This window comes from Calidris pugnax, unplaced genomic scaffold (genome assembly GCF_001431845.1).
Source record: "Calidris pugnax isolate Ruff unplaced genomic scaffold, ASM143184v1 scaffold102, whole genome shotgun sequence".
Taxonomy (NCBI): Eukaryota; Metazoa; Chordata; class Aves; order Charadriiformes; family Scolopacidae; genus Calidris; species Calidris pugnax.
The window spans coordinates 2,134,385-2,159,888 of NW_015090846.1; the positions used below are offsets into that span (position 1 = coordinate 2,134,385).

Consider the following 25,504-nt stretch of genomic DNA (forward strand, 5'->3'; position numbering starts at 1 on the left):
TTGATGAATATGCAAAGCTCCTTCCATTCTTCCTACTTTGGACCCCGTAGCGCTTCGTGCACACCATGGTCAGGGGCTATTTCCTTTGCTAAAGTGCAACAAGTATACCATGTAAAACATTTCATCCTTCCTTCTAGATAGGGTTTGTTTTTCCTTGTGGAAAATCCAGAGTTTAGGGAAGAAGAGTGGAAGTTACCCTCCAGGCAGGTTCTCCAGCCTCCGGTTGTGTTTGTCACACCAACAGGTTTTCAACTCAACGTTGGTCCCCAGGCTGGTGGGGTCTCGGCGTTTCTCATCCCCAAGGAGGGACAATTGGGAGAGGATGCACCCAGGGCACTCGGCAAACTCCTGATCAAACTCTTCAAACTCCTGATCAAACTCTTCAGTCCGTGTGAATAGTCCTCAGATGCCAGTAGGAATCACGGACGTTAAACTTCCAAGGTAGAAACTAGGTGTAAGAAAGTAAAAGCAGTTCAGAACCCCATCTGAGACACGTCAGTTGATTTTTAACTTCTGGGGCATTAGTTGTGGTGCCTCTCAGCTCTCAGCCCTGCAGGGCTGAGATGGTTCCTCCACGCTGCACCTGCAATAGGTCATCCTGCCTCTGGATGAGACACAGTGGCTCGGAGCCAGCCTGGTTTTAATCGTGCACGGCAATTAATACTTCGCGCAGTCTGGACTGAGGGATGGCATTTTTTTTCCCTGCTGTGCAGAAGACATGTTTATTTAATCTGCCACAGAAAAGAGTGGAAATTAGGATGAGCTTCAGAAAAGAGCTGGAAGCAATTAGTCGTGTTATTTTACTGTGCCTTAATTACCGTAACATTCAAATTGACAAAGAAAACATGGATGCTACAGGAGTGGTTGGCTGCTAGATTTGAAAGGGAGGGCGACTGCATTAGAATGAACACGATGTGCTATAATTAACCTGTTTATTATTACTGAGTTAAACGTTTAATAATCAATTCACTTAGGATGCAGTAGAGCATATGCTGTAGGAGAACTCACAGCAATACACAGAAGGAAACTGTCCTCAGAGGCAAGCAGAGCTCGCTGTGGGTCAGGGCTGGTTTGAGCCTATGTGAGCCCAGATAAGCCCTCTGCAGCTCTCTGTTCTCTGCTGCCCCTGAAATAAGAAGATAGAACAGGGAAAATTATACCAACAGGAAGAGCATAAAATAAGAATGACCACACGGGGTCAGCTCAAAGGTCCCTCTCGCCCAAAACGCGTCTCCAGCGCTGTGGGGTTTTTGTTCAGCTGGTTATATATCTCCTTTTGCTGGCGATTTCAATGGAGAGGGGAGGTGACAAGTTTAACAGAAGCCATAAACAGAAATCTAGGGAAGAGTAGGAACACAACAAGCCAAGGCGATAGCTGTCTGCTCTCCCATCCTGCAACTATTTGCTCCGTAGGAACTAGCTCCTGAAATAAAATAAAGACAGAAGGGGTGAGTGAGAGCTGAACCAGGCACAGTGGCGTCCCCATCTCTCTTCAGGCATTCTGGTGTAGTGGTGGTAGTGATAGTCCTAAAAGAGAGAATCTGTTCCCATTGGCTCAGTGAGCGGTTTGTATGCAGTTATACCTGGGCTTTGCAAGGGGATGGCTACTTGGAGAAGCAGAGCAGCTGTTTCCAGATGTTTTATTTGCAGCTGTTCTACGCATAGGAAGGGGATGGCTACTTGGGGAAGCAGAACAGCTGGTTCCAGATGTTTTATTTGCAGCTGTTCTACGCATAGGTTACTGACACTGGGAGATGCAGTCACCCACCTCCTGCAAAGGACTGTGCCCAGAGCTCTTTGGAGCACCTCTCAAATCAGCTAGTTGGTGAGGTTTTACTGAACATGCTCTTAGATTTTTTGCATAACTCGTTTTTCGTAGGGGTTTTTTTTGTGTGGCTTACTATTTTTTCCTGTCTCTAGTTTAAGAGCCACATTTTGCAGCCATTTGCACTTTATGTCAACGGGAAGCCTGTGCTCAGGGGTGCTGGCAGAAGCCGGCTCCAATGTTTCATAAAATAACATCTCAGTCCTTTCAGCAGCTTGTCATTTTCCTGTTTTGTTTAATTCCTGTAACTGTCTTCATACCAAACCCTGAAGCTGCAATGTACATTTTAGTTTTCTGTTACAATGCTTGTTTTTGTAGCGGGAAATGTAATCCTGCAAATGCCTGTGTTTAAGGGGATGCAAATCAGCTTGCTCGCACAATGCCTTGGGAACGTTTCTTTCATGCAAAACCCAGCTAAATAAATAAGGAGGGGAGGGCGAGGGAAAAGGGATTGTTTGCTTCTATAAACAACGAGAATTAATTACGTTCAGTAAATGACAGATGGGTTAAGATCAAAATCTGAATCTTTCTCAATGTGGGTGAAATCTACTCTCCTATCTCTGAGTTGCATCAAACCCCATTGCGTGGCCCGTCCGGTGCCATGGGGCAACGACAAGAGCTGTGACTTGTGGCTGTCCCAGCAGAGAGCTTCAGGACCAGCACGCCTGGCACCGCCGTGGCAGGATGCAGAATACCTCTGCTAGGAATCTGAAGGGTCTCTGGACCCTCATCTGCTCCATCAGGGCAACACCACCCACCCTGTCGCAGGGCACAAAGAAGGTGCTCCCAGTGAGCAGAAAAACTCCATGATATAAAGGCATTTCTCCAATGGTGATATCTCAGTACTTGGCACCTGGCAGCTGGGTGTATGCTTATACACATCTTAAATTATACACCTCTGGGAAGGTATCTTTGCTTCCCCATCCCAGCCTTCAACATAGTGGGCTCTAAGTGCAGGAGGGAACAACCGAGGGCACGCACAGCTCATGTCACTGTGCACTTGCACAGTCAGGGAGATTATGAAAATCAGAGAACAGTTGAAATCAAGGAATTGTTCCCCACTCCTAGCATTTGGGGACAGCAGCTCCCCTTGTTTGTCCCCAAGTAAGAATAATTTGCAAGGATTCTCCAAAGAAAATCACTGCTCGCCAGCTCCTGTTCCCAATTCTCCTAAAGAACAACTGGGTGATCTGAGAAAAGTCACTTGGCTGCGTTCTCCCTCCTTCCACCCTGCCGTTTCCAGGGGGTTTGGCAGTCAATTATTTCACATTTGCAAACCCATTTTCAAACCTTTTTTGAAAGCAAGCGATAGAAGTGCAAATTCTTATTATTGCTCTTGAAGAGCTTTTTGCAAAGATGCTTGTTAATGAGCTTGCTTAATGAGCTTTCCTAAACGTATATTTATGTCCTATATACAGCTGTATATAGATAGAGCCATGCCTAAAATATATATGGATTGCACACACACACACGCATAGGAAAATGAAGGCTGATTAACACACATCTTTTTCAGTCATTACTGTGCAAGTATTTATTCCTTTTTCCTTGGAAATTGGAGAGATAAAAGATCCATTCTGGAATAAAATAATTTTGTGCATATGTGCGAGATGGTTTTGTTTATGAGCCTGAAGTGTGTGAGTGTGTGTGAGACAGATGGTGTGTCTGTTTGTGAAAGATACGATGTGTGGATGAATGTGTGTAAAAATACAGGTTTCTTAAGAGCTTTTTTTTTTTAAAAAAAAAAAAAAAAAGCAGCCAAAATAACAAATGCCTGCTTGCTACATTATTTCCCTGTGTCATGCTCTTTGTCAATATGACAGAGGAGTATTCCTGCAGAAGGCAAAGCTGCCCCAGAAAGTGAAGGGTGCTGCCCCTAGGGTTTCGAGCTGGGCATCGTGAATTCTCTTCAAGTTTTCAAAGTCCTGGAAAGTTTTGATAAGCAAATACTTTCTGGGCTCTGCTTCTCTATTGGCTGTTTCTTCACCGCCAGATTTTGACACAAATAATCTGATTGAAAAATCAGGGAGGGGATCAGGGGCAGAAAAAACAGAGAGAGAAAAAAGGAGAAGTATCTATTTCAGCAGACTGCAACTAAGTGAAAAAGTGGAAGAGGAGTCCAGAGAGAAGACGACGTCTCGCTTGTCTGGGGAGATTTCAAGGCGAACCCAGTAAAGCAAAGTCCCCCAAACAGGTGATTGATTTACTCTTTTAAACACTTTTAATTTCATTGTTTTTCTCATTTCTCTGATGTTTTTCTAAGCTTTTTCTTCTACTTTGCTTGTGTTTGCAAATATGTAACGTATTCCACTGTGTAAGTCACTTGTCCTGAGGATTTCTTTATGATAATGCTTCACTTAATTGAAATGAGTCAAACCTTTTAAAGTTATAGACCAGATACTTCACTCTCACATGTGAAAATGGTAATAGTCGATCAAAATATAAAAGATGTGACTATGGTCTCAGACACCTGCATCCCAGCAAGCTCCGTGCAGCAGGGGCAGTTTCCAGATGTAGACTTTTTTACTTAAGCATTGAGGAGAGGGTGTGCTATATTTTTTCTTTTAATTGCTCTTTTACAGGGCGAGACCTTTAAATTCAGAAAACAGCATACCTCTGCTGACATCAATTAATCTATGCCGATTTTGCTAGATGACAGCTCAGTTTCTCCTGTTCAAAGTTTTTGCTTCAAATCTATTTTTTATTTTATTATTTTTCCATCCTTTCTAAGTATACGCTGATCAGTGTAACAATTTTTAGCATATGGAATTAGCTATTTATAGATGCCTCTCATCTACCACCAGATTGATTCAATACATTAAGCAAAAAAACAAATGATTTGCAAGTTCACACAGTAAGTGTGTGTATATATGAAGGGGATATAGAATTTGTTAGATTGCTCTATGTGAGTCTATTTATCCATGGAAGCCTAAGGCAAAGTTTGCTAAAGCCAGTGGCGTTCTCTACATCACTAGGAGCTAAATGAGGTGAAGAAACTCTGCAATTATAAACATTTTTTCTAGATACTATGGATGTACAAGCATTTCCATTCCACTTCTTGGACAAGGTTTCCACCATAATTTGCTATCTCTGCCATAAGGTCCATTTGGCCACTCTTACCACAAGGATGAAAAATGTTCTGCACATTTTTCCACTAAAAAAGCCGCATTCAATTTACCTGCACGAAGTACATTTGATTTTGCAAGGGTGGAATAGTGAAAACATGATTAATTTTGTTGTAAAGAACTGAAATTATTTTTAAATATGATTCTATATTTAAAGAGTCATGAATCTGTAAAATCTCTTATTTTATTTGGGCTTTTAGAAACTTAAGATACGGGTTTTGTTCCATTTTGTGCTTTTTTCTTAAAAAATGTAGTCGTCCAAAAGACAAACTGTTCTTTATTTTCGGAAGCTTCACTTTTGCCAAAAAGCAATATTAAGATTTAAATATAAATTAAGCAACATGAAGGAAATAAGCCTCTTTTAGCCTAAAACTTTGTACACTCATCAATTTCTATGAAGACATGTATCAACTGTAAGTTAAAATTAAATATTTCTGCTGAGTGTAGTGGGGGAAAAAGGGTTTAATCTCTTCAGTTAACCTTGTAAATTTGAAAACAGGATTGCTTGAATTTAGAGGAAAATGAAAGCTTTAGAATGGAACTTACACGGTAAATTGGGTTCCTGATTCAGCTTGGCACAATCCTTCGGTCACCTGTCCCAAATACGATGTTCTGTGCTCTGAATTGTCTCTGAAAGAACCAGAGAGATCAGCTCCATAATGTAATTCATCAAAAAAAAAAATAGTTTCGTTCTAAATTGTATCAAAGGACCCAATCCTGCATTTTTGGGTACTGCCGTGCAGGGAAGTGGGAGTTGGGGCTTCACAAGGAACATAGGATCAAGTGAAATTAGGATCCTGAATTCAGAAAACACCCCCTAAAAAAAAAAGAATAATAAAATCACCCTTTAAATTTGGTTCTTGCACAATCTGCAGTGTTCCAGTATTACATTATGGTTTTACATGTGATACTCTGCAAAATCACCAGAGAGCATCACTGAGGATGATGGAACTTTGAGTTTGATCAGAGGAGGGAACCTGTGAATGCTGGGTCCCCTTTCAGATCTGACAGGAATTTATAGCCAGTAAAAGAAGCCCTTCCGAGGTGCCTGCAGTGAGGTACCCAAAATAGTGAAGCAGGCTTTTTTCCCTGGGGTCCTTTTGGCTGTCTTTTCCTCAGGGTAGATTACTACAACATTATTGTGCAGCTACATGAGTGGCAAACAAATAAGAATATCAGTTCAAGCCAACTACTGATTTTATATTCTGACATTTATATTTTGATTTTATATTTTTATATATATCCAAAAAATGCCATGACACTTGCATTTGCAGCAGGCACTCCTGCCCAAGCAATGAACTCCCGTACACACTCGCCACTCCAGGTGGAAACCACTGCCACAGGGGCTGGCAAAAACAGATTCCATAAAAATAAATTTTCATTATTAGCAAAAGGTTGACGCTAAATTCTGTTGGAAGCCTCAATGACTTTAAGACATAGCGGGGTCTGTTGTCCATAGCACTAATTTCCCTGTGACATTTAGTTAGCCATTAATAGCAGCTGATCACTCGCTACTGATAATCTTAAGTTTCAAGGAGAGATAGTATTTTTTCCTCTCACAATCTGTGCTTCCAGTTTTCCTCTAACCTGGTTGTGTGAATCACAAAGACAGCCCAATGCAGTTGTTAATTAACTATGCTTTGGGCTCCCAGTTCCTGTTTTCTCTGTAAAATGGGGTGGGGGAAGGTAACTTCCTTTTGTAACGTTCAGTAGTGCATTAGAGATCGTTGGGCTCAGTAGAGGCTCTTATCAGCAGGCAAGATACTTGACCAAATTTGAGTTTTACATAGGCTGAGGGAAATGCATCCAGAAAAATCCCATTGATTCATGTGCATCTGCTTTCACCTGCCATCAGAAAAGAGGGGCCATACTCAGTGCCTTCGTGTCCTTAGCATGTGGGTACTACCATAAAACACTGCAAGATTGCTTACGCCACCCATCTCCAGTCCTCTAATTGATCTGGCAGAGCTGGTGGGTGAATGCCATGGGGTCCTCCAGCCGGTGGGCAGAGGGACTCTTCCAGCAGGCACTGCTGGGTGTGGGCTGTCACCCTGCATTCAGTTACCCACTGCCAGAGCCTCTTCCTCCCCTGCGTAGGAAGCACGGGGAAATGAACTGGTTAATTCAGGCAGAGAAATCAGATGTCTAAAGCTTGCTGGTATGAATACCCTCCATTGTGGACACAGTCCTGCCCCACCAGATGGGAAAATCCCTTTGACATGAGTGGAAATTCCATGTGTAAAGGGCTTGTGGCAGGACTTTACCTTGGGGCACTTCTATACTGCAGAGCGTGGCTCCACACACAGATACTTCATCTGGGACTCACCAGGAGCAGTGGGACCCTCTGAGCTTAGCACCTCTGCTGGGACATGAGGTGCACAGGCTGAGCAGGGGGACACTGCTAGAAGGATCCTGCCCATCGCAGAACACTCCCGTGTTTGTGCCAAGCTGGAGGCATTTCTGTGCCCACAGCCTTTCTCCAGACAGAGATACACTTTATGGTACTGAGAAAGAACCTCATTAGAGAGTTACAGAACAGTAAATACAGCAATGTACTTCAGCATCCCTTCCCTCAAGGGCATACTTATGGTTCATTCTCAGTACAGTTTTGTCCTCTTTCTAAAATTAAATTAACAAATCTACTCTTGGCCTCTGTTCTCTCTTACTCATCTCAAGTTACATGCAAGTTTCTTGGAAAAAGATGAAGAAAAACAGGTGAGTCATTTCAGAAGAAGAAAAATGGCTAAAGACACCAAGAGTTATCCCTGAAGTCATGGAAGAAACAGTGGGAATCCTGGACCAGATTAAGAAAAACAGCTATAACTGCATTTACAAAGGCAGCTGGGCTGGTGAGCACTTGAGTGTCACCAACAACAGTGGGTGGGCAATCTAGCTGTCTGTAGCACACCCTGTTGTGTGAGTCCCACCATACATGTACCTACAACCACAGGCACCACTGTAAATGTAGCCCTGGGACCTTTAAACAGAGCACCAGTGGGCTCTGTAATTGTGTTTAGCACGTAAGGGTGCTGCAGGCACTTCTGAACCCTAAGGAGCAGACCTTTTCCACCCCTGGCTGTTTGAGATTCCAGGAACCCAACACTGCTCTGTCCTGACTTACACAGACACTTCAGGTCATTCCTACTTTACAGGAGCAAACTGTGCTCTTTTTTAGTAAATAAAGAAGCTCTTCAACTGCTCTTAGGAAAAAAACCCAACATTTTCCCATCAACAGAGAACCAGGACTTACTGCTGACTTTTCATATGAAATATGGCAAGATTTGTTTTTAGTGCTACTATCCTGAACAATTACAAGGGAAAATGCAAATACATATGCAAATAAGGCGCCAGCTGATGTTGCTGTAGACAGCACAGAGCCTGTTGTCACACTGCCTACATGAGGACAGTTACGAGCCATGGGGAGTGGGCACAGGGCGGGCTGGGTTCTGGGCTGTAAAGATAACACATGCATTGCAAGAGAATTTTGTGTGATTAAATTTCAGCATTTTATGTTTGTTCCTAACCCGTCATTTCAACGGATATTTGAGCCAGATCCAAAAGGTAACCTCTCTCAGCCAGCACTTCTGCTCTGTCTCTGCTTGACTGTTGTTTGTCAGCCAGAATACAAAGTCCCCAAGCCATGGCCAACAAGAAGGAAACCCACCACACATCATGGCTGCAGGGATTTTCCATTGCGTCTCTCCTATTATTGGTGTTGTTTCTATAATTATTATTTGTGTACCAATTTCACAGAGTCATGGTTTGGGACTATGCTCTTCTGCGTATGGTACAAGCACTAAGAAAGAGTCTTTCTCCAAGGGGTGATCTCCAACCTTTGGTCCCCACTGCCCCACTCAGGGAGGGTAAGGTCAGAGATGCACTGTGTCCTGTAGCCAGAGCAAAGTGCTACAAGAGACAGATTCTGGGTTCTGATGTATCTTTATCAGAGAAACAGTTTTGGTCTGTAACACAGCGCTCAATTTAAGCATGTCTCTATTTCTCCACCTACAATATGAAGACAGTAGTAATCCTTTGCCTCAACTTTTGGGTAGATTATGAAGTGCAATTTTTACCAGTAATACTGTGATCTGCAATCTCATCTTCAAAATGCATTCCCCGCTCAATTTAAGCATGTCTCTATTTCTCCACCCACAATACGAAGACAGTAGTAATCCTTTGCCTTAACCTTTGGGTAGATTATGAAGTGTAATTTTTACCAGTAGTACTGTAATCTGCAATCTCATCTTCAAAATGCATTCCCATCTCTACATTCAGTGGCAGAGACAATCTGGCAGTAAGGTATTTTGCTTAGCCCTCTCCACACTGCCTGCTCTCCACCTGGGTGGAGGGACCTTTGAGGTGAACTCCATAGTACAAGGGTTTTAATTCTCATCACTGCTGTGTACAGATCTGACATGCTGGGGGGAAAAAATGTGGAATTACCCCCAAAACCAGAGATTTACCTGCCATTATTCTGTGTTTCTGCCCAGGCAGTGAATGGAAAATGCCACGTTCCTTTTTGGTGAAGAGCAAAAAGGCTCATACCTATCATCAACACCGCTTTGTGGAAGATGACCTGCCTATACTCACATGGGATCCAGTAACCTCTCCCTTCGCTGGTGAGTCTGTCCATCCACTGGGCTTGTAAGAATACACCAAGGCACATCAATAATTGAGTAGGCAAGCTAAGGGAGTAGGATGAGTGAGCTAAGAGCAACTAAGGGCTTCCACACAGGGATATCAGTCTAAGGACAAACCAATCCTCTACCATGTGCCCTGTTTCTCTAGGAAAAATCCACATTGTCTCACTGAAACTGAATTTAGATCCTTCTTTTGTTTCCTGCTGGGTTGCTGGGGAGATTTGAGATATAAGATTGCTGTGTGGAGTTGGTCACTTTTGGGAAAGATGGCCAACTTCAGGCAACTAAAGTCAGGGAAAAAAAGCTTGCACTTGATTGTCAGTCTTCTACAAACTCATGGCTCTGCCACCTCGGTCTCCAGCTTGCTGTGTTCACTGCCCACATTCTCTCTGGACCTGTATCTTCTCTACCTCAGTGTGTTACCACCTCCTCCTGTTGATTTGCAAGGAATGTTACAGCTAGAGAGAGAAGATACTAGTGATACCCTGACACTGTGAAAGGAGTCCTACATGCTCACAGATGAAGGGCCAGCTGCTATATGCTGTATTAACACAAACCAAAACTGCTTCTCTCTATGCCTGCTGTCCTCCCTCTGTTCCTGTTCTTGCTCTCCCACAGCCATTCACGCAGTGGCAGGACCAGGGCAATTATCTTCTACCTTCAGGCACCATTCAAATTTTCTTTATTCAAATCTAGGATCAATTTACCCTTTGTTCTAACCCTGGCTATCAAATTAGAGTCCAGCCCTATGATAAGTTTGATAAAAAAGAAAGGAGGTGACATTTTCATTTCAATTCCTGCTGTTTTCTTTTGGCCCTTTTTAGTGTCTCACTGGCACACAAGAAGGTTTGGACAGATGAATTCTGTCCTTCAGCATCTTAGTCCCATCTCCAGCAGAAAGGAGGCACATATATTGAACCTCTGTCCACTTTAGATTCTTACTATAAAGTCTACTCATAACAAGTGCTGGTTGGTCTCTTTAAGGGCTGGGAGAAGCATGGACAAACAGGAGAGTGGGCAGGAGGAGACGAGGTTTTGTGGTCACCTTTGCAACTGCGTAAGCAGTTACCTCCCCTCTCTGCTTCCCTACTTGGCTGTCCATAAATTGAGGTTAACAATACCCAACTCTCTTAGGAGAGGGGTGGGGAGGTTAATAAGTTAGTGATTGTTAGTTACCCACACAAATGAAAATGGTTTTAAATAGGGAAATTATTCTTACAGACAAATGGCCTTCCCTATTCCCGTCTCCAGCAGAAAGGAGGCACATATATTGAACCTCTGTCCACTTTAGATGCTTACTATAAAGTCTACTCATAACAAGTGCTGGTTGGTCTCTTTAAGGGCTGGGAGAAGCTTGGACAAACAGGAGAGTGGGCAGGAGGAGACGAGGTTTTGTGGTCACCTTTGCAACTGCGTAAGCAGTTACCTCCCCTCTCTGCTTCCCTACTTGGCTGTCCATAAATTGAGGTTAACAATACCCAACTCTCTTAGGAGAGGGGTGGGGAGGTTAATAAGTTAGTGATTGTTAGTTACCCACACAAATGAAAATGGTTTTAAATAGGGAAATTATTCTTACAGACAAATGGCCTTCTAGGATTCATTTTCTCTAACTATGTATAGTATCAAGTGTCCTGTCATTTCTTCCTGCCCCTCTCTACCTTGTCTATCTCATCCTGCTTGGAATTTCCCTTTGTCAGCAATGGGCAGACCTTGATTGCTGTGCTGACTGTACCACTCTGCACTTACACAGGGAATTGAGCATGGGCTCACGTATCTAAGCATGAGTTCATACATAAATACAAACCCCATCTCAATAGGCTTTTCTCTTAACAGCAGAATAAACTAACTGTGACTGTACTGTGTGATTACAGCCACAGGAGACAAGACACCGGAGGACATCAAGAAACAGGACCTAGAATGTGTAGTTCCAAAACAAGAAAAGGACACATCTGAACTGAAAGAAGAAAGTGTCCCTGTCCAGTACCTGAGCAGGATGCTGCCAGGCCCGTCAGCTCAAGGTCTGCTATCCAAGACCACAATTGCAAAAGAGGTCAGGGCTGGGTTGGCTTATGGAGGCCCTATGACTGGGTTCAGATTTTCAGTAAATGGCAGCTCTGATTTTGACATCAATGATCAAACTTGTCCTAGGCAGTGCTCACCAAGAGCATTCGGTATTTCCCTTTACAATTCTGGTCTAGATCAGCGTCTCCCTGAAGGATGATGCTGTGATTCCCAGTGAGTGACCTTCCAGATCTCAAGGACTAATGCAAATTTGTGCTCTATGGGTCAATGTGGGTGGCCACGTGTTCAAACACCACATGAAAGAGGGCTAGCAGGGGGGTTAATATTCCCCTGGCATCCCCTCTCCCCTAAAATTTCCTCAGACTGAAATCAAAGTCATAATAGGAACTTTGTATGGGGATCAAACAAGGAGGAGTTAACAACTGCAACTCCCAAGGTCGGGCAGGACATTTAATGGGGGAATGGTACCTGGGGAACTTTTTTACTGGTGCCGAGCTGCAGGCCATGGCAGGACACTCACTTCTCCCTCTCCTTTGCACACCCAGAGATGGCCATCCCAGGTCTGCAGATCAAAGACTGCACTAACACGACAAGCACGCCTACCTTCTACAAAACTGGCTTTTCTTGGGATGCTTTCCATTTGCCATACAACTACCGACAGATGTCTTCCACCATGCAGTCAGCCCTCTTGGAGCACCCAGTTAGCCTGTATGGAAGCCACCTCCTGCCAAGCAGCGAGCCCCCTCTGGATTACAGCATGCATTACTCCTCAGACATGGAGACCTACCACTGTGTGAAGTGCAACAAGGTGTGTGTCAGACAAGAACCGCAGAGACGGGGAGGGCCTGGAGTGATTCTCATTGCATATCTCAGTGTTTCACTGGGTTACACCAAAGTGCAATGCATGCAGCTCAAAATGGGTACCTACTTGTTCTCCTGACTAGGGAACAAGGGTGCTAGGAATGAGACAGTTCATGTGACCCATGAAAGAGAAAAATCCAATAAAGAGAAAGGAAAAAAAACAGATGGAAAGACAGCAGCCTCATTCCAAAAAAATCACCAGCATTTTGTTTTGCAGGTATTCTCCACTCCCCATGGGCTGGAGGTCCATGTCCGAAGGTCTCACAGTGGGACCCGGCCCTTTGCTTGTGAAGTATGTGGAAAAACCTTTGGCCATGCTGTCAGCCTAGAGCAGCACACCAATATTCACTCCCAGGTGGGTAGTATGCTCCCAGAGAACCAGCTCTCCAGAGCTCATGAGTGCTTGGACTTCAAGGAAAGTGACATTTCCTAGGTTACAAACGTGATGGCTTTCCTGTTGTGCCCAGTGACTACAATAGGAGCTCAGAAGATCATAGACTTTGGTTTCAAATCTCAGACTGCCCTTGAGAATTCCTTGGATGAGAGGGGAAGATCGTTGCTACTGGTTCTTCTGTGCCTCGCCTCCTCCTAAAGGGTGCAGGAGTTTAGATCACAAGACGTAATCCATTTCCATAAGTAATCCTCCCCACATTCTTTGTGCTGCACTGATCATATCAGTCTGTGAGCTGAGATTTGCTTATCAAATCTACCATTCTCAACACTCTTCACACACTTCAAGCTCTGTCACATGTCTTGCAGCCATAGACATCCCATGATTTTCTTTCCCTAACAGGAAAGGAGTTTTGAGTGCAAGATGTGTGGGAAGACATTCAAACGTTCCTCCACGCTCTCCACTCATCTCCTGATCCATTCAGACACACGGCCCTATCCCTGCCAATACTGTGGCAAGCGCTTCCACCAGAAGTCGGATATGAAGAAACACACTTATATCCACACGGGTGAGAAACAAGATATTCCCAATAATACCAATTAGAGTCCATCATGTTGATCACATACATAGCCCCCAAACACAGAGATATTGGACCGGGGATAAGACAGCAGAAAGTCTAAGCTGAGATGCATGAGAACTGAGATGCATGTTCTCCTCTGTGTGACAAGGAGGTGGTTATTGACCAGCCTCCAGCCCATGTCATGGTTGTACCCAGCCCTGGATGCAGACAGGGCACGGATCACAGGCTGGAGAGGGCTGCCTTGGGTTCTTCTTACCCTCAGAATACAGACACATTGGGTTGGAGAGCTGGGTTGGCAGCACACTGATGCCCAAACACAGCCAGTCAGATCTGAGTCTGCTAAAGTCTGCTCCCTTCTCTCATCTGTTCAAGTGTTTCTTACCATTCTATCTGCCCTGCAGGGGAGAAGCCCCACAAGTGCCAGGTCTGCGGCAAAGCCTTCAGCCAGAGCTCCAACCTCATCACCCACAGCCGCAAGCACACCGGCTTCAAGCCCTTCAGCTGTGAGCTCTGCGCCAAGGGCTTCCAGCGCAAGGTGGATCTACGGAGGCACCGAGAGACCCAACACAGTCTGAAGTGAGGGATGGCTCCAGGTCTTTGCTGGAGCTCCTGCTGCCAGTGTATGCTCCAGGGAAGAGCATCCCCAGCATCTCCATCCAGCACGGAGTTGCCCACCTCAAAGTTCATATAGTGTCCTATGTTGCCCTGGAGACTGGCAAAGCTATGTCGTTGGCTCTGGTGTTCTGACACCCCAGGGCCTTGCACATCCCAGCAGGTGACAAAGAAACCTGTGGGAGCTCTCACTTCTCAATTACAACATGGACCAGCCCAGATCTGACATCAACAAATGCAGATCCAGAGGAATTCCTCTAAGGTCACTATTACTCTGGATTTACACCATGTGCAGAATCCAGTTCATCAGGCTGACCAGCAGTGAGGTGGGAACCCCTGGGCTAGTGGCAACACAATCTGTGCCAAGCTAGTGCCATAACCACGTTCTGCTTTGATGGTTAGGAAGATAAGGCTAGGGCATGCAAATAAATTGCATTCAGTGAGCTGTGTTCAACCTAGACAGCCCTTCTGCAGAGACTTGCCCAGGTCATAAATTCTGGCAACAGACACCTGAAGTCATTTTCTTTCAGCAGAGCATTTACCGTGATCAAATGACAAGTTAACTGCGTTGTATTTTTAGCTTGCAGTGGGAGGAAAAATACTGAAAAAACAGCTCCTATCCCTAGCTGCTAACAGGGGTCTCTAAATGGCATTCCTCATATGCACCATGATGCAGAGATCCCTGAGTTGGTGGCAACCAAGCAAGGTCCAGGAAGAGCCACGCCACACCACTAGGTATAAGCTAATAAACCCCATGCCTCTGTACCAAGTGAGAAAGACTGGCTCCTTCTGGAATCCAGGCTGGTATGTCCCACAGTATTTCACTGCATGCTGGACATACCGACTTAGAGCTGTCCTGGGCAATCCTGTGTCACTGCATGGTCAGGAATGGCCCTTGGATATCAATGTCAAGGGCTGGAGTTCTGCTTTCCAGCCACTCTCTTGAAGGAGGAAGTGACCCAGCCTGTACACATTGGTGTAGCATGCAAGTACCTTACAAATATTATACAAACAGCAGTGGTATTTCCTCCTCCTGCCAGGTCTAGGGCTTGAAGCAAAGCACTAGAACAAGTAAGAGCCAGTTCCCCTCCAAGCTCTGCTACGTTCTCACTAGATAACCTTTGGCAAGTCACTGCACTGGGCTTTTATTTCTCCACCCCTCCTGCTGATGTGGAGTCATTGACTTGGGTTTGTAGAGTCCCTGGAGTTCTTGAGAGGAAGGACAAAGTACTATTACAGCATTAAAAAAAGACAAGTGCTTTCAGTTAAGTGGGGCATTGTAGCAGCACACAGCCCACCCCTGAACGTGTGGCCTTGGACAATGACACCGGTGGGAAGTAGCCTGGAGAACAGGCTGTGGCACTACCCAAACGCTTAGGAAGGAAGGCTGCCATCATGGGCAAAGGAGAAACGGTCCAAGTGGAAAATTCATTTATTGCCAGGAGAGAAGAGCTCTGTCCTGCCCTCAGTTACACTGCTGTAAATCCAAGGTTATTCTCCAAAGACCTAAAATGTACTTGCCCCTGTTTTATGCTGTGCCTAAGCTGTCAGTCACTAATCTGCACTCTGGAAGCTCAAAACAGAGTCTGTACTCCTGGCTTCACTTGTACACTGTAAATATGTATTTATACTTATTCTAATGTATATTTTTATTGCACTATACCAGACAGTGAGAACATGCACAGGCCTGCTGGGATTTATCCGATAAATCTGTTCCCTCTCAGTAACTGGGCTAACACAGTGTATTTCATGTTAAAAACATCCATTTGAGGAAAGGCTCATACTTGGCTCTGGAGATGCAGGGGAAAGGGAGAAGGGAGCAAGAACAGCGTAGCCCCATGAAGTGAGCTCCTACCCTGGGGCTCCAACACAAACAAGTGGAAAACAAAATGGGAATTCACGTGCAGAATAGGGCTCCCATCAGGAACAGGGGTCCCAAACTTAGAAGTGGAAGGAGGAAGATTTGGGGACTGGGGCTGTTGGCTACAGAACAACCATGAACAACACTCGAAGCCTGGGATGAGGGGACATTCATCTTCAGAGACAGGTTGATGCAGAACATCACACGGGAGTAAGAGGGCTGTGCAGCAACAACCACACCAGATAGATGGTGTTACCAAAGCCCTGTTAAAACTCTGCTGTCCTTTCCTGGGTCAGGCCAGAACCCGAGCAGGGCAGGGACTGCAGGGGAGGGGTATAACCTGTGATGGAACTGGGCTTAGGGAACCGGTCTCCAGGTCCTGACTGTGACACCAGGTACAAACACACACAAACACTCTCCCACATGTACAAGCCTTACTCAAAGTCAAGTCATTTCAGCTTATTAAAACTGCTGCCAAAAATGCAGACTGTGATTGTTACTCCCCTTGTCCTCCACAAATCTGTGAACAGAAATATTTAAAGAGCATGTCAGCATCCAAACTGCTTGGGAGTGAATACCCTCCAGCCCCAAAACACACGGGCACAGCAGCACAGAGCTCCCCGTCTGTGTCCTGGGGACAGCAGGTGTGTCTGACTCATCTGAACCTCCCCAACTTTGGTCGTTCTGGAGGGAAGTGCTGGCACACGCTGATCAGCAGCACCATGGCAAGTCTGCCTGGAAAACCACTCATAAAAACAAATCAGACAGCTGGTTCTTCTGAGCCTGCTGAACAAGGGCTGCTGTATCCATTAGATTTCCATTCCTATCTTTGATTTCCATGGTACAGAGAAGGTATAACCTTCAACGGGTGGCAGGGGTCTTCTGTCCTAAGGCTGTGCTTCTCCAGCTTGCTGCTTCTTCCCAAGAAAGCACAGATCACCCCAGTCCTGTCTTTTGTTTCCCCAGAACTCAAGGGCAGGCACCTGCTTTCACCATGATTGGGTTACTGGGTGCAGAGACTGCTGAAGAGCAGTTACACTGGAGGAGATGGTGTCAGCCTTACCCTTACGTTTGTGAGGAGCCTGGTGAGCACATCCCCAGGAGATGCAGGGACTGCTTTAGATGGATGGGCAGCGAGTAGAGAAACACACTGGGGTGGCCCTAAGCAGCGTGCTGCTGCAGAGCCACGCTCAGGAAGAACACATCCATGGCCAAAGCAGCACAGAGGGACCAGGCTGATCCACTCCCACAGGCCCTGGGAGCATATCTCCAGAAACACAGGCCATAGATGGAGGCCAGCTGGCAAAGGCACCAGCAAGACACTAGGGCCAGAGTTAGGAGGTGACCTGAGAAGGGAGGAAAAGGAGAGGGGAGAGTTTTCCACTAATGCATTACGGTTTCTTTCCCTGGAGTAACAAGGTGCCACTTTCAGCCCCCCAGGTAACGCTGCCTGAGCACTGTCCTCCTTTAGCACTGCAGATGTCAGCAGCCCAAAGGAAAAAACAAGGCAGAACCCTACAGCCCCTTGTTCACTGCAATCCCTGACCAGGGAGAGCCATCTCCCAAGGAAGAGGATGGAGGGACCCAGCTTGGCTCTGCTTAGGAGTAGACAGCAGCACGATGCAGGGTTCCCTGGGCTCTCATCTGTGGTGCCTGAAGCTCTGGGAATGCAGGTGAAGGAGCAGGGAAGGAAGCAGAACTGGCATTGCCCAAACCTCACCACACCAGGCTGAGGGAGAGCCTTCCACTCCCAACACAGCCCCAACCATGGGCAGGCCTTCTGCACAGAGCAGGCAAAGGGCTTCCCTCATCCTTGGAGCCACTGAATCCACGCAATGGGTACCCAAGGATGCTCAGCACATGTCAGGATCAGGCCTTGGCTGCCACCAACTCCAAACATGCAAATCCTCCCCAGTTCTGACTGCTCTGAAAACAATCCCTTTCCCATCATCTCCCCCTGCATCAAAAGAACATTCTGGTTGGTCAATCAAGGAAACAGATAACAAAAAGCAAAATCTCAACCAATCTTTGTGGCTGAAGAAAGAGCTGATTGTTTTTGCCTCTCCCCAAGCCCGCCCTGTATCCGGCACTTCCCCAGTCCTCTTCACACCTTCTTCCCTTTATTGCCAGGGAAAGAAAATCCTGGTCTTTGGGCTGTTTTGTTTAGCAAATGAGGGACATGCAAAGCAATAACCCCAGGCATCTGTCAGGAGAGAGGTGCCTCTGTGTCTTCCAGACAGCCTTCAGGTGCTGCAGCCAGCACCCCAGATCAAGGGTGGATTTAAGTTTGGACACGGGATGCAACTTTCTCTTCTTAATGAAGACAGAGCCACGGGACACCTGCAGGAAGCAGAGGTGTGTTCTCAGCTAGCACAGCATTACACTGGAGCTTATCCTCAGGTTGTCTTCTCCACAGAGTGGAGAAGACAAACACCTGAAGTTTTCACATTGTGTTGGCAATGGATAGGGAAGGCCTAAAAGCTGGGTATGGGTTGTACTCGGGGGAAAAAAAAAAATATATATTATTTGCCAAGTCCAGTTGCTTCCCGCCTTAGACTTCACGAGAAAATGTTTTCAGTGAACAGAAGATAAGAGCAGAGTTGCTTGTCCTCACAGCAGGTCGTTCCCCCAGGGCCACACAATTGTAGGTGGTAGGGACACCCCAGCAGGTTAGTTCTAACCCATCAGCACAGAACAAGGGGAAACCTGAAGTTTCTAGAGAATCTCCCAGAAAGAGCTGCATAAACATGTTTCCTTGCAAACGTTCCTGCCTGCCTAACTAGGGAACAGATAGGGAGCTTGACCTGCAAAGCTGCTACAGAATAAAAGAAGTACACCACAAGCAATTTTTTATCACTTATTCCGCTCACAAAGCAGAGATGTTTTCCCACTTTTGCCCTGGAATAGCATGTGCACACAGAGGAGACAACCCAGAACAGCCACACCAAAATTATTCAAGGATAGTTAAATCAGTCGGTTGCCTCTGTGCTGGATGAGACCTAAGAAAATGCAGATCCCTGCAGAGTTCCTGACCCACCACCTTTCAGCTAACAGTCACCATGGACACACACTGATCTTAAGGCTGCAACCCTGAACTGAGACTTGAGATCTGCCCTAGGTTTCCTGCATGACCTCGGGCAAGACATGAGCGCTGGATTTCTGAAGTTCAGCGCACTACGAAGCTCACAGAAAGCTTCACCCCATCTGCGAGAGGAGGATAATAATTCCCTCTCTCCCCTTCATTTCACTTGTTTATTTCAACAGTAAGATAGTCAGGAACGGGACTGCCCCTCCTTATCTTCTCCATACAGCACCACGCACAATGGAGTCTTGATCTCAGCTGGAACGCCTAAGTGCTACTGCGATACTAATAACGAGTGATAGAAACTTAATTCAGCAAAGCAGCCTAATTCTCTAACTGGCTTAGAAAGAAATCCTCCAACCATGCACAGCGAGATCCCTATGTTTAAACCACTAAACTGCCAACTGAGTGGAGAAACAGGGTGAGCAGAAACACAGAGAGGATACACCAGATAGGAGCAGCATTTCCACTGGTGAATAAAATTCCAGGGTGAGAGACAGAGCTGGATATGGACGCTACAAACATCCCACTTGACACCCTCGTTTTAAAGGTGTTGCTTTGATACAAGCATTTTGCAATCTGGTCCTTGGGCTGATTTTGACCTGTTGGCCCAAGGGTGATCTGCGATCACCACACCAGGCGGCAAGGCGGGTAGAGAGCACAGAGTCCCCAGGAATGGGGAAATCTGAGGCTGGGGAGGAGCTGAGCGCGCACTGGGCTCAGCTTTGGTCTGATAAGTTTATCAAGCACTGCCGGCTGCTAACTGTCAGCCGGTGAAGCGAGCCTGTTAGGGAGGAGGAACAGCTCCCAGAGCAAGATAGGACAGCCCATGCCTTATCGGAGTGCCTGAGCCAAAGAGGGAACTGGAGAGTGAGCACTTTCCAACCACTTCATCTGAACAACAGACAGATTGGCAGGAAAGGCCTGTCAGCCCTTCGCTCTGCTGCCCAGGCATCAACAGGGAGCCCCCATCCATGCAAACCACCCTGGTAAGTGCGGCATGAGAGATGCAAATGTGAACACAGGGGCCTGAGGGAAGGCACGGGGCAGGTTTTCTTCAGAACATTGCCCAGCAGGGAGTCAGATTTACAGCAAGCCATTCAGACACTCACGGAGTGAGCTGCTCCTGCTCAGCGCCCAGAGCAGCAGCTCTCCCCAGTGCTGCCTTCCCCAGGTTTGGGAGGGGAATCTAGCATTTCAAAATAACACTAGCCACTAAGTTTTGGTGTACAGATAATTGCTTTGTTTTCCCTATAGTGTTTCTGAAAAATAGTAAAAAACCCCTAAGTGAATAGAAGAGGAAAAAACTGACTGTTCTCATCTGAGCTGCAAAAGTATGGGCCGGCAAATACCCCTTGGCACCTAGTACTGGGGCAGCAATAACCAAAGCAATACAGCTGAAGATCATAGCAGACCCTCACATTAGTGTGAGCTCCCCATCTGCATACCTCAGCCACAACAAGGTGGACAATACAAGACTCCTGCATAGCACACCCTCTGCTTGGTTTCCCTGCCGAGGATGTGCCACGCAGGACAGAACCGGTGTAGGATCAGCAGCTTCAACATACTGTGTTTCTTCAGTCTTTCAAACCATGCTGTTATCAGGTCACTGCTCATTTAGACCCTATGGACAGCTGTCATCCTGCATCCCGCCCACCTTTGGGTCTTTGGCTGGGTTCAAGCTGCATATATCAGGGGATTTTACTGAGAGCTGAACCCATTGCAAGCCCTGACCCTGTGCTGGGAGGACGTGTTCACACTTGGGCACAAGAGCTGTCCCAAGTCCTCCACGGGATATGAGGCAGGGAACCTCCTGCAGCAGCAAAGTCAGCCAGGATAGCTCCAATGTGAGGTAGTCACTCAAAGGCTTCCTCTCTGGTAAGTAACATATCTAGGGAGTTATTCAGCTCCTGCTAAAGCACTTATCTAAAATACGACAGAAGTCATGCCTTCAACACACCTACTTCTCTCACTGAGGAGAAAGGGAGACATCTCTAGTATCTGTAGACATCTAGAGTTACATGAGATGAGTCACACCCCTGTGGTTTCTGCACCACTGTCAGGCCAAGTTTCTCACAGCTGTTTCTGCTCCAACCCATAATCTACTCCTCTCCAGACCATGAGCAACCTCTAAGCCGTTTAATTCCTCTGTGCATCAAGGGTTCCTAAGCAAGTTCCAAGTACAACAGCCACATTTAGCACTGGCAACACAACTCTAAAGTTCAGGGCTTCCTCATGAAGAAAGAGTTTAAAAACCCTACCCCATTGATTCTGCCTTCCTCTTGAATAATTTTAAGGCAATGGGACTTTATCTTACATCCCAGGCCCTTCTATATTAGAAGCTTTGGTGGGATTTTTGGCAGTGGTCAAATCCGCTGGTTTCTTCTCTTTATAAAATAGAAGTTATCTCTTGTCTCAGTTGGGGAAGGGGAAGTGAGAGATGATGGAGCATTCCTGTTCTTGAAAGGGCCCCATCCTGAGAGTGTGGACATGGTGAACCAGTGTGTCAGTCAGACATCCCTGCCCCAGCTCCTTATTTAGACCCAGCTTGTAGTAGATTGACTGTAAATCAATCAGGCTCAGTGGACACCACCTAGAAAAGACAGTCCAGGAACCACAGCTACATTTTCTGACATTGGAGCATCATGGAGAATGCTCAATATAAGACTCAAAGAAGGATTGTATTCCTGGTTTTGTCATTGCCAGCTGACCCGAGCCAGTCATTATCCCTCTCTCTGTCTCAGCCTTCCCATCTGCAAAGCAGGGATAACATGGACATGTTCTGAGATCTACAGTTAAGAGCGAGGTAGAGTTGCTACACATGCACAGTCCTCTTAGAGCAGAACAGCACCTATCATTGTAAAAAATCCCATAGAAAATGCATAAAGCTTCAAAGCAAAGTCTCTGCATTGTGACCTGCCAACTTGATATGCATTTTTCACTTTAAAAATATTTGCCCAAATTTGAGTAGGACAACTAGAAATGGAACTTAGGTCACCTGGACTTTCAGTCTTGTTTCTTAACCAACTTTCTATCTTACTTCATTGAAGTATAACTTAAGTAGAACATCCCAAGTTAAAACTGATTTTAGGAAAAGTTTACTATTAGTTACTTACTATTAGTGAGATTTTATTTCTGAGTACTGGAAGATACTAATAAAAATATGCACAAAACTAATTTTCTAGGGCTTTACATTAAGGGCAGAGCTGACAGAAGGAGAAGGTCTTTGGTTTCAGAGTGAATGCATGTGGGACAGCTTAGGTTTGCCATCTTAAAAGGAATTTAAGGAAACTATTAGCTAGAAAGTCAGAGAGCCTTATCTGTGTGCCTGCTGCATAGCGTCACAGCAGTGGTGTTGGAGGACTCAGAAATATAGCATCACAGCAGTGGTGTTGGAGGACTCAGAAATACCAATGACACTTTGCATTTAAATAGCACATTCTGCCTAAAGATTTCAAAACGTTCTACAAAGATGGAAACATCTTATCCCTGTTTAACTGCAAGGAAACCAAGAGCCAGGGAGAGAGAAAGTAATTCAAGGTCATACAGAGAGTGAGTGAAAGACCTAAGAAATATAACAAGGCATTTTAGCTCCCAGCTCTTATTTCAATCATTAGGCAGTGGGCAAAATTCAGACCCGTTGTGATGAAAAGTGCTGCATAAATTGTACCAGTGGAATTTGGCGCATCCTCTCCAAATAAACATGAATGCCTCGGAGCCCTGGCACATCTTTGTTCACACTACCCCTTCCTACTGCACATCTGGAAACAGCCACTACATACCTTCACCTATTTCAGCCCAAATCTCTCTCTTCTTAACCGTGCGTTCCCACTGAAAGGGACACAATGTACAACAGTCGGCAGGATTTAGCCCCTAGTCTGAATGTTCTCTCACAGCATCATTATAAATGTTGCAGGAGATACAACACGAACCTTGTGGTTGTCAGGATCAATAATTTATATTTTTGGTGCACCAGCTCCTCGGCCCCACTTCCTCAATCCCAAAGTCCCCAGCAATCTTAGCTCAGAAGGGAATGTGACTCAGGCCTTCAACTGAAGGGCTGTCATCTGCAAACCCTGAAGGCTGGATGTGGCCAGGGTTTTATCACTGGCCACCAGCTGCCTCTAGAGCTCTTGCCTCCTCCCCGATGATTCAGCAAATCTTCTTCGGGGAGAAAAACAAGCACACAAGTGAACAAATCACAATGTCAGATTACAAAGATGAGCGGGGAAAAACTGCGGCTCAAAGGAGGGAGATAAGAGCTGGTGAAATCGCACGATCCAAGGACCAAAAGGCCTGGCAAAGGCTTGGTTTTGAAGGAGGGGCAATAATAATGTAAAAAAAATAAGGCTGTAATTTAGAGTCATTACTCCTAACAGTAAAAGGGAACACAACATGGAAGGAAATGAAGCTTATTCTGCCCTCCAGTATCTGGGTATTGCACAGGGCTGCAAGGGGGTTTTCACAGGTGGAGCTGGGCACTGAATAGTCCATTCTAGTTTACACTGGAACAAAGTTCCACCAAACAAACTACTTCTAGAAGGAGTTTCTGCTCTCCATAACCAACATTTTCAACTGTTTGGAAGTCCATTATCAGGCACCTTGAACATCACTGTTCCAAAAGAAGGCTCTGTGTCATTTGGTATCTAAGGCATAGCAGAGAGCAGTTAGAGATAATGTTTTAACCTGTATGGTTTTGGCCACTATATCACATTTATGTATTATAGACCTTTTTCATAAATATTTTGTTTCCTGCTGTAACTATTCCTGAGGTGGAACACAGTATGAGCTTAGCAGCTCATGGTACACAGCCTATAGAACAGAGAGTAACAAAGAAACTTCAGCCAGACCTTAACTAGGAGATGTAGTATTTCCCCTAATGGCATTGAGCCCAGACACCCCAGTTGGAGCCCAGTCTTGCAAGAACACCATGAAATCCTAGTGGAAATAAGAGTGTTTGCAATTCATTGAGAGCTCATGCCATGTTTGTGGAGTCTCTCAGCCCAGTGGGTCTCTGATATCCATGTGACAGATACAGCCTTCCACTAGATTAAAAGCAACACAAAAAGTAGGCACAAAAGGAAGAGGAGCCCAGGAACTGTGTATTGTGGATGGATAAAGTGAAACTGACCTTGGTCTCATATCACTTTTATGCTCTTCCTGATTTACCTCATTAACCAGCACAGAGAACAACATTTTGACGCTAAAGGACAGCTAAACAGGACTCACTTACCTTACTATAGGTTTGTATATTCTCTCTGAATATTTATGTTTTCACCCCACCACCAACTCAGAGCTCACAAAACCTCCTTACCCCCTCTTCAAGGGAGTAGGATTCTGGTGTATGTACTTACAGCGCCCACTGCTCCTCCCTAGGAAACACGACAGAAGCAACCACAGCACAAGCCAGAAAAACCTCCTCTTAAGCTCACTCGGGGAGTTAATCCAAGCTAAACCATGTGTGAGCAATTCCAGGCCTGCCTCCTTTTAAAGCCTTCCCCGGTGTGGAGCTGCCACCTGCTCTCACAGGTTTGGGGGTTTCTCTCATCTAACAATAATCAGGTGTGCTCTTAGAGCTTGAGTGGCAGAGCCAAGGGAATGACAGTTTTCAAGAAGAAAATGTGGTACTACTGCACCCTACAGGCTGAAAACAGCGAATATATAATTCTTTTATTATTTTTTTTAATCACAGTTTCTAAGTCAGGCTCATGGCTTTGGGGAGGGAGGCTGGCTCCTGGCTCTCTGGTATATGGGGCTGGGGGCTCTGCCTCTCCCCATCCCCAAACTCTCACAGAATGAACACACACGTTGCCCACCCTGTGGGACAGGGGAACAGCAGCGGCTGTAACACCAACTAAGCAACAGGCACGCTCCCAAAAACACCAAACCTCCTGACTGAGGGACTCCATGGTGGTGGGGGGCTGTCTATGGGGCTCAGTGGTGCTGGGGGTGTCCAGCAAACCCCGGTGGTTGTGTGCAGGGCACCCACAGGAAAGGGGGAGCTCAGGTACTGGGGAGAAGTTGGTTGGTGGGACGGAGATGGGATAGAGACCTTCACCTGTTTTAGCTGCTGCCCTGTTCTGTTTTATCCCTCCGGATTTGGCACAACAGAGGCAGGCAGCTTGAGAGACTGCCAGGCAGCAGAAACCTCAGCAAAAGTCTGTTTAAGGACTTCCCAGGGGAAGGGACCTGGTGAATTTGACTGCTCCCTGAACTCTACATGCAGCGTGGGGTGCAGCGAGCCCCACTCTCTGCCTGCTTCCCGTGGGCTGGAGTGTGCAGGAGTCAATGCCATATGTTCCTGTGACCGCGCTCACTGGACCTGTTCCCTCCTGGCCCACAGCTGCTTTTCCCAGAAAAACAGTCTGTGAGATCTCCCACAAGAAACATCTTTCATTTTCTCACTGTAGTCCTTCATCGGCATTTAAAAAGAGAACAAATTATCTAAACTGCATTTCCGTCCTGCCTTGTCCCTGGACCTCACGGAGCTGCAGTAACTACAGTAGAG

General features: G+C 45.9%; 2 protein-coding genes and 1 long non-coding RNA gene across 6 annotated transcripts in view; 2 read left to right on the top strand and 1 right to left on the bottom strand.

Moving 5' to 3' along the window:
* On the bottom strand, nt 1-24,628 carry LOC106888639. Of its 3 annotated transcripts, none has more exons than XR_001412144.1 (3): nt 22,779-24,628; nt 5,494-5,577; nt 1-448 (listed from the first exon to the last, which is right to left on the bottom strand). It is a non-coding gene; the product is annotated as an uncharacterized LOC106888639 (long non-coding RNA). The 3 variants fall into 3 exon arrangements; XR_001412143.1 differs by lacking the exon at nt 1-448 and adding an exon at nt 919-1,126 and having other exon boundaries at nt 22,929-24,628; XR_001412142.1 differs by lacking the exon at nt 1-448 and adding an exon at nt 919-1,126.
* On the top strand, nt 3,637-16,384 carry GFI1B (growth factor independent 1B transcription repressor). Of its 2 annotated transcripts, none has more exons than XM_014943013.1 (7): nt 3,637-4,016; nt 9,442-9,566; nt 11,459-11,605; nt 12,155-12,417; nt 12,688-12,825; nt 13,264-13,429; nt 13,843-16,384. In XM_014943013.1, the coding sequence occupies exons 2-7, from the start codon at nt 9,452-9,454 to the stop codon at nt 14,019-14,021; spliced, it is 1,008 nt and encodes a 335-aa protein (XP_014798499.1). In that variant the 5' UTR covers nt 3,637-4,016; nt 9,442-9,451; the 3' UTR covers nt 14,022-16,384. The 2 variants fall into 2 exon arrangements, with proteins under 2 accessions (XP_014798499.1, XP_014798498.1); XM_014943012.1 differs by having other exon boundaries at nt 3,639-4,016; nt 9,438-9,566.
* The window catches only part of LOC106888636 (bile salt-activated lipase-like), a 13,947-nt gene continuing 8,299 nt past the window's right edge, over nt 19,857-25,504 (top strand). The window contains exon 1 of the mRNA XM_014943010.1: nt 19,857-19,985. The gene's annotated coding sequence lies outside the window, so the exon portion shown is untranslated. The remainder of the gene's footprint in view (nt 19,986-25,504) is intronic.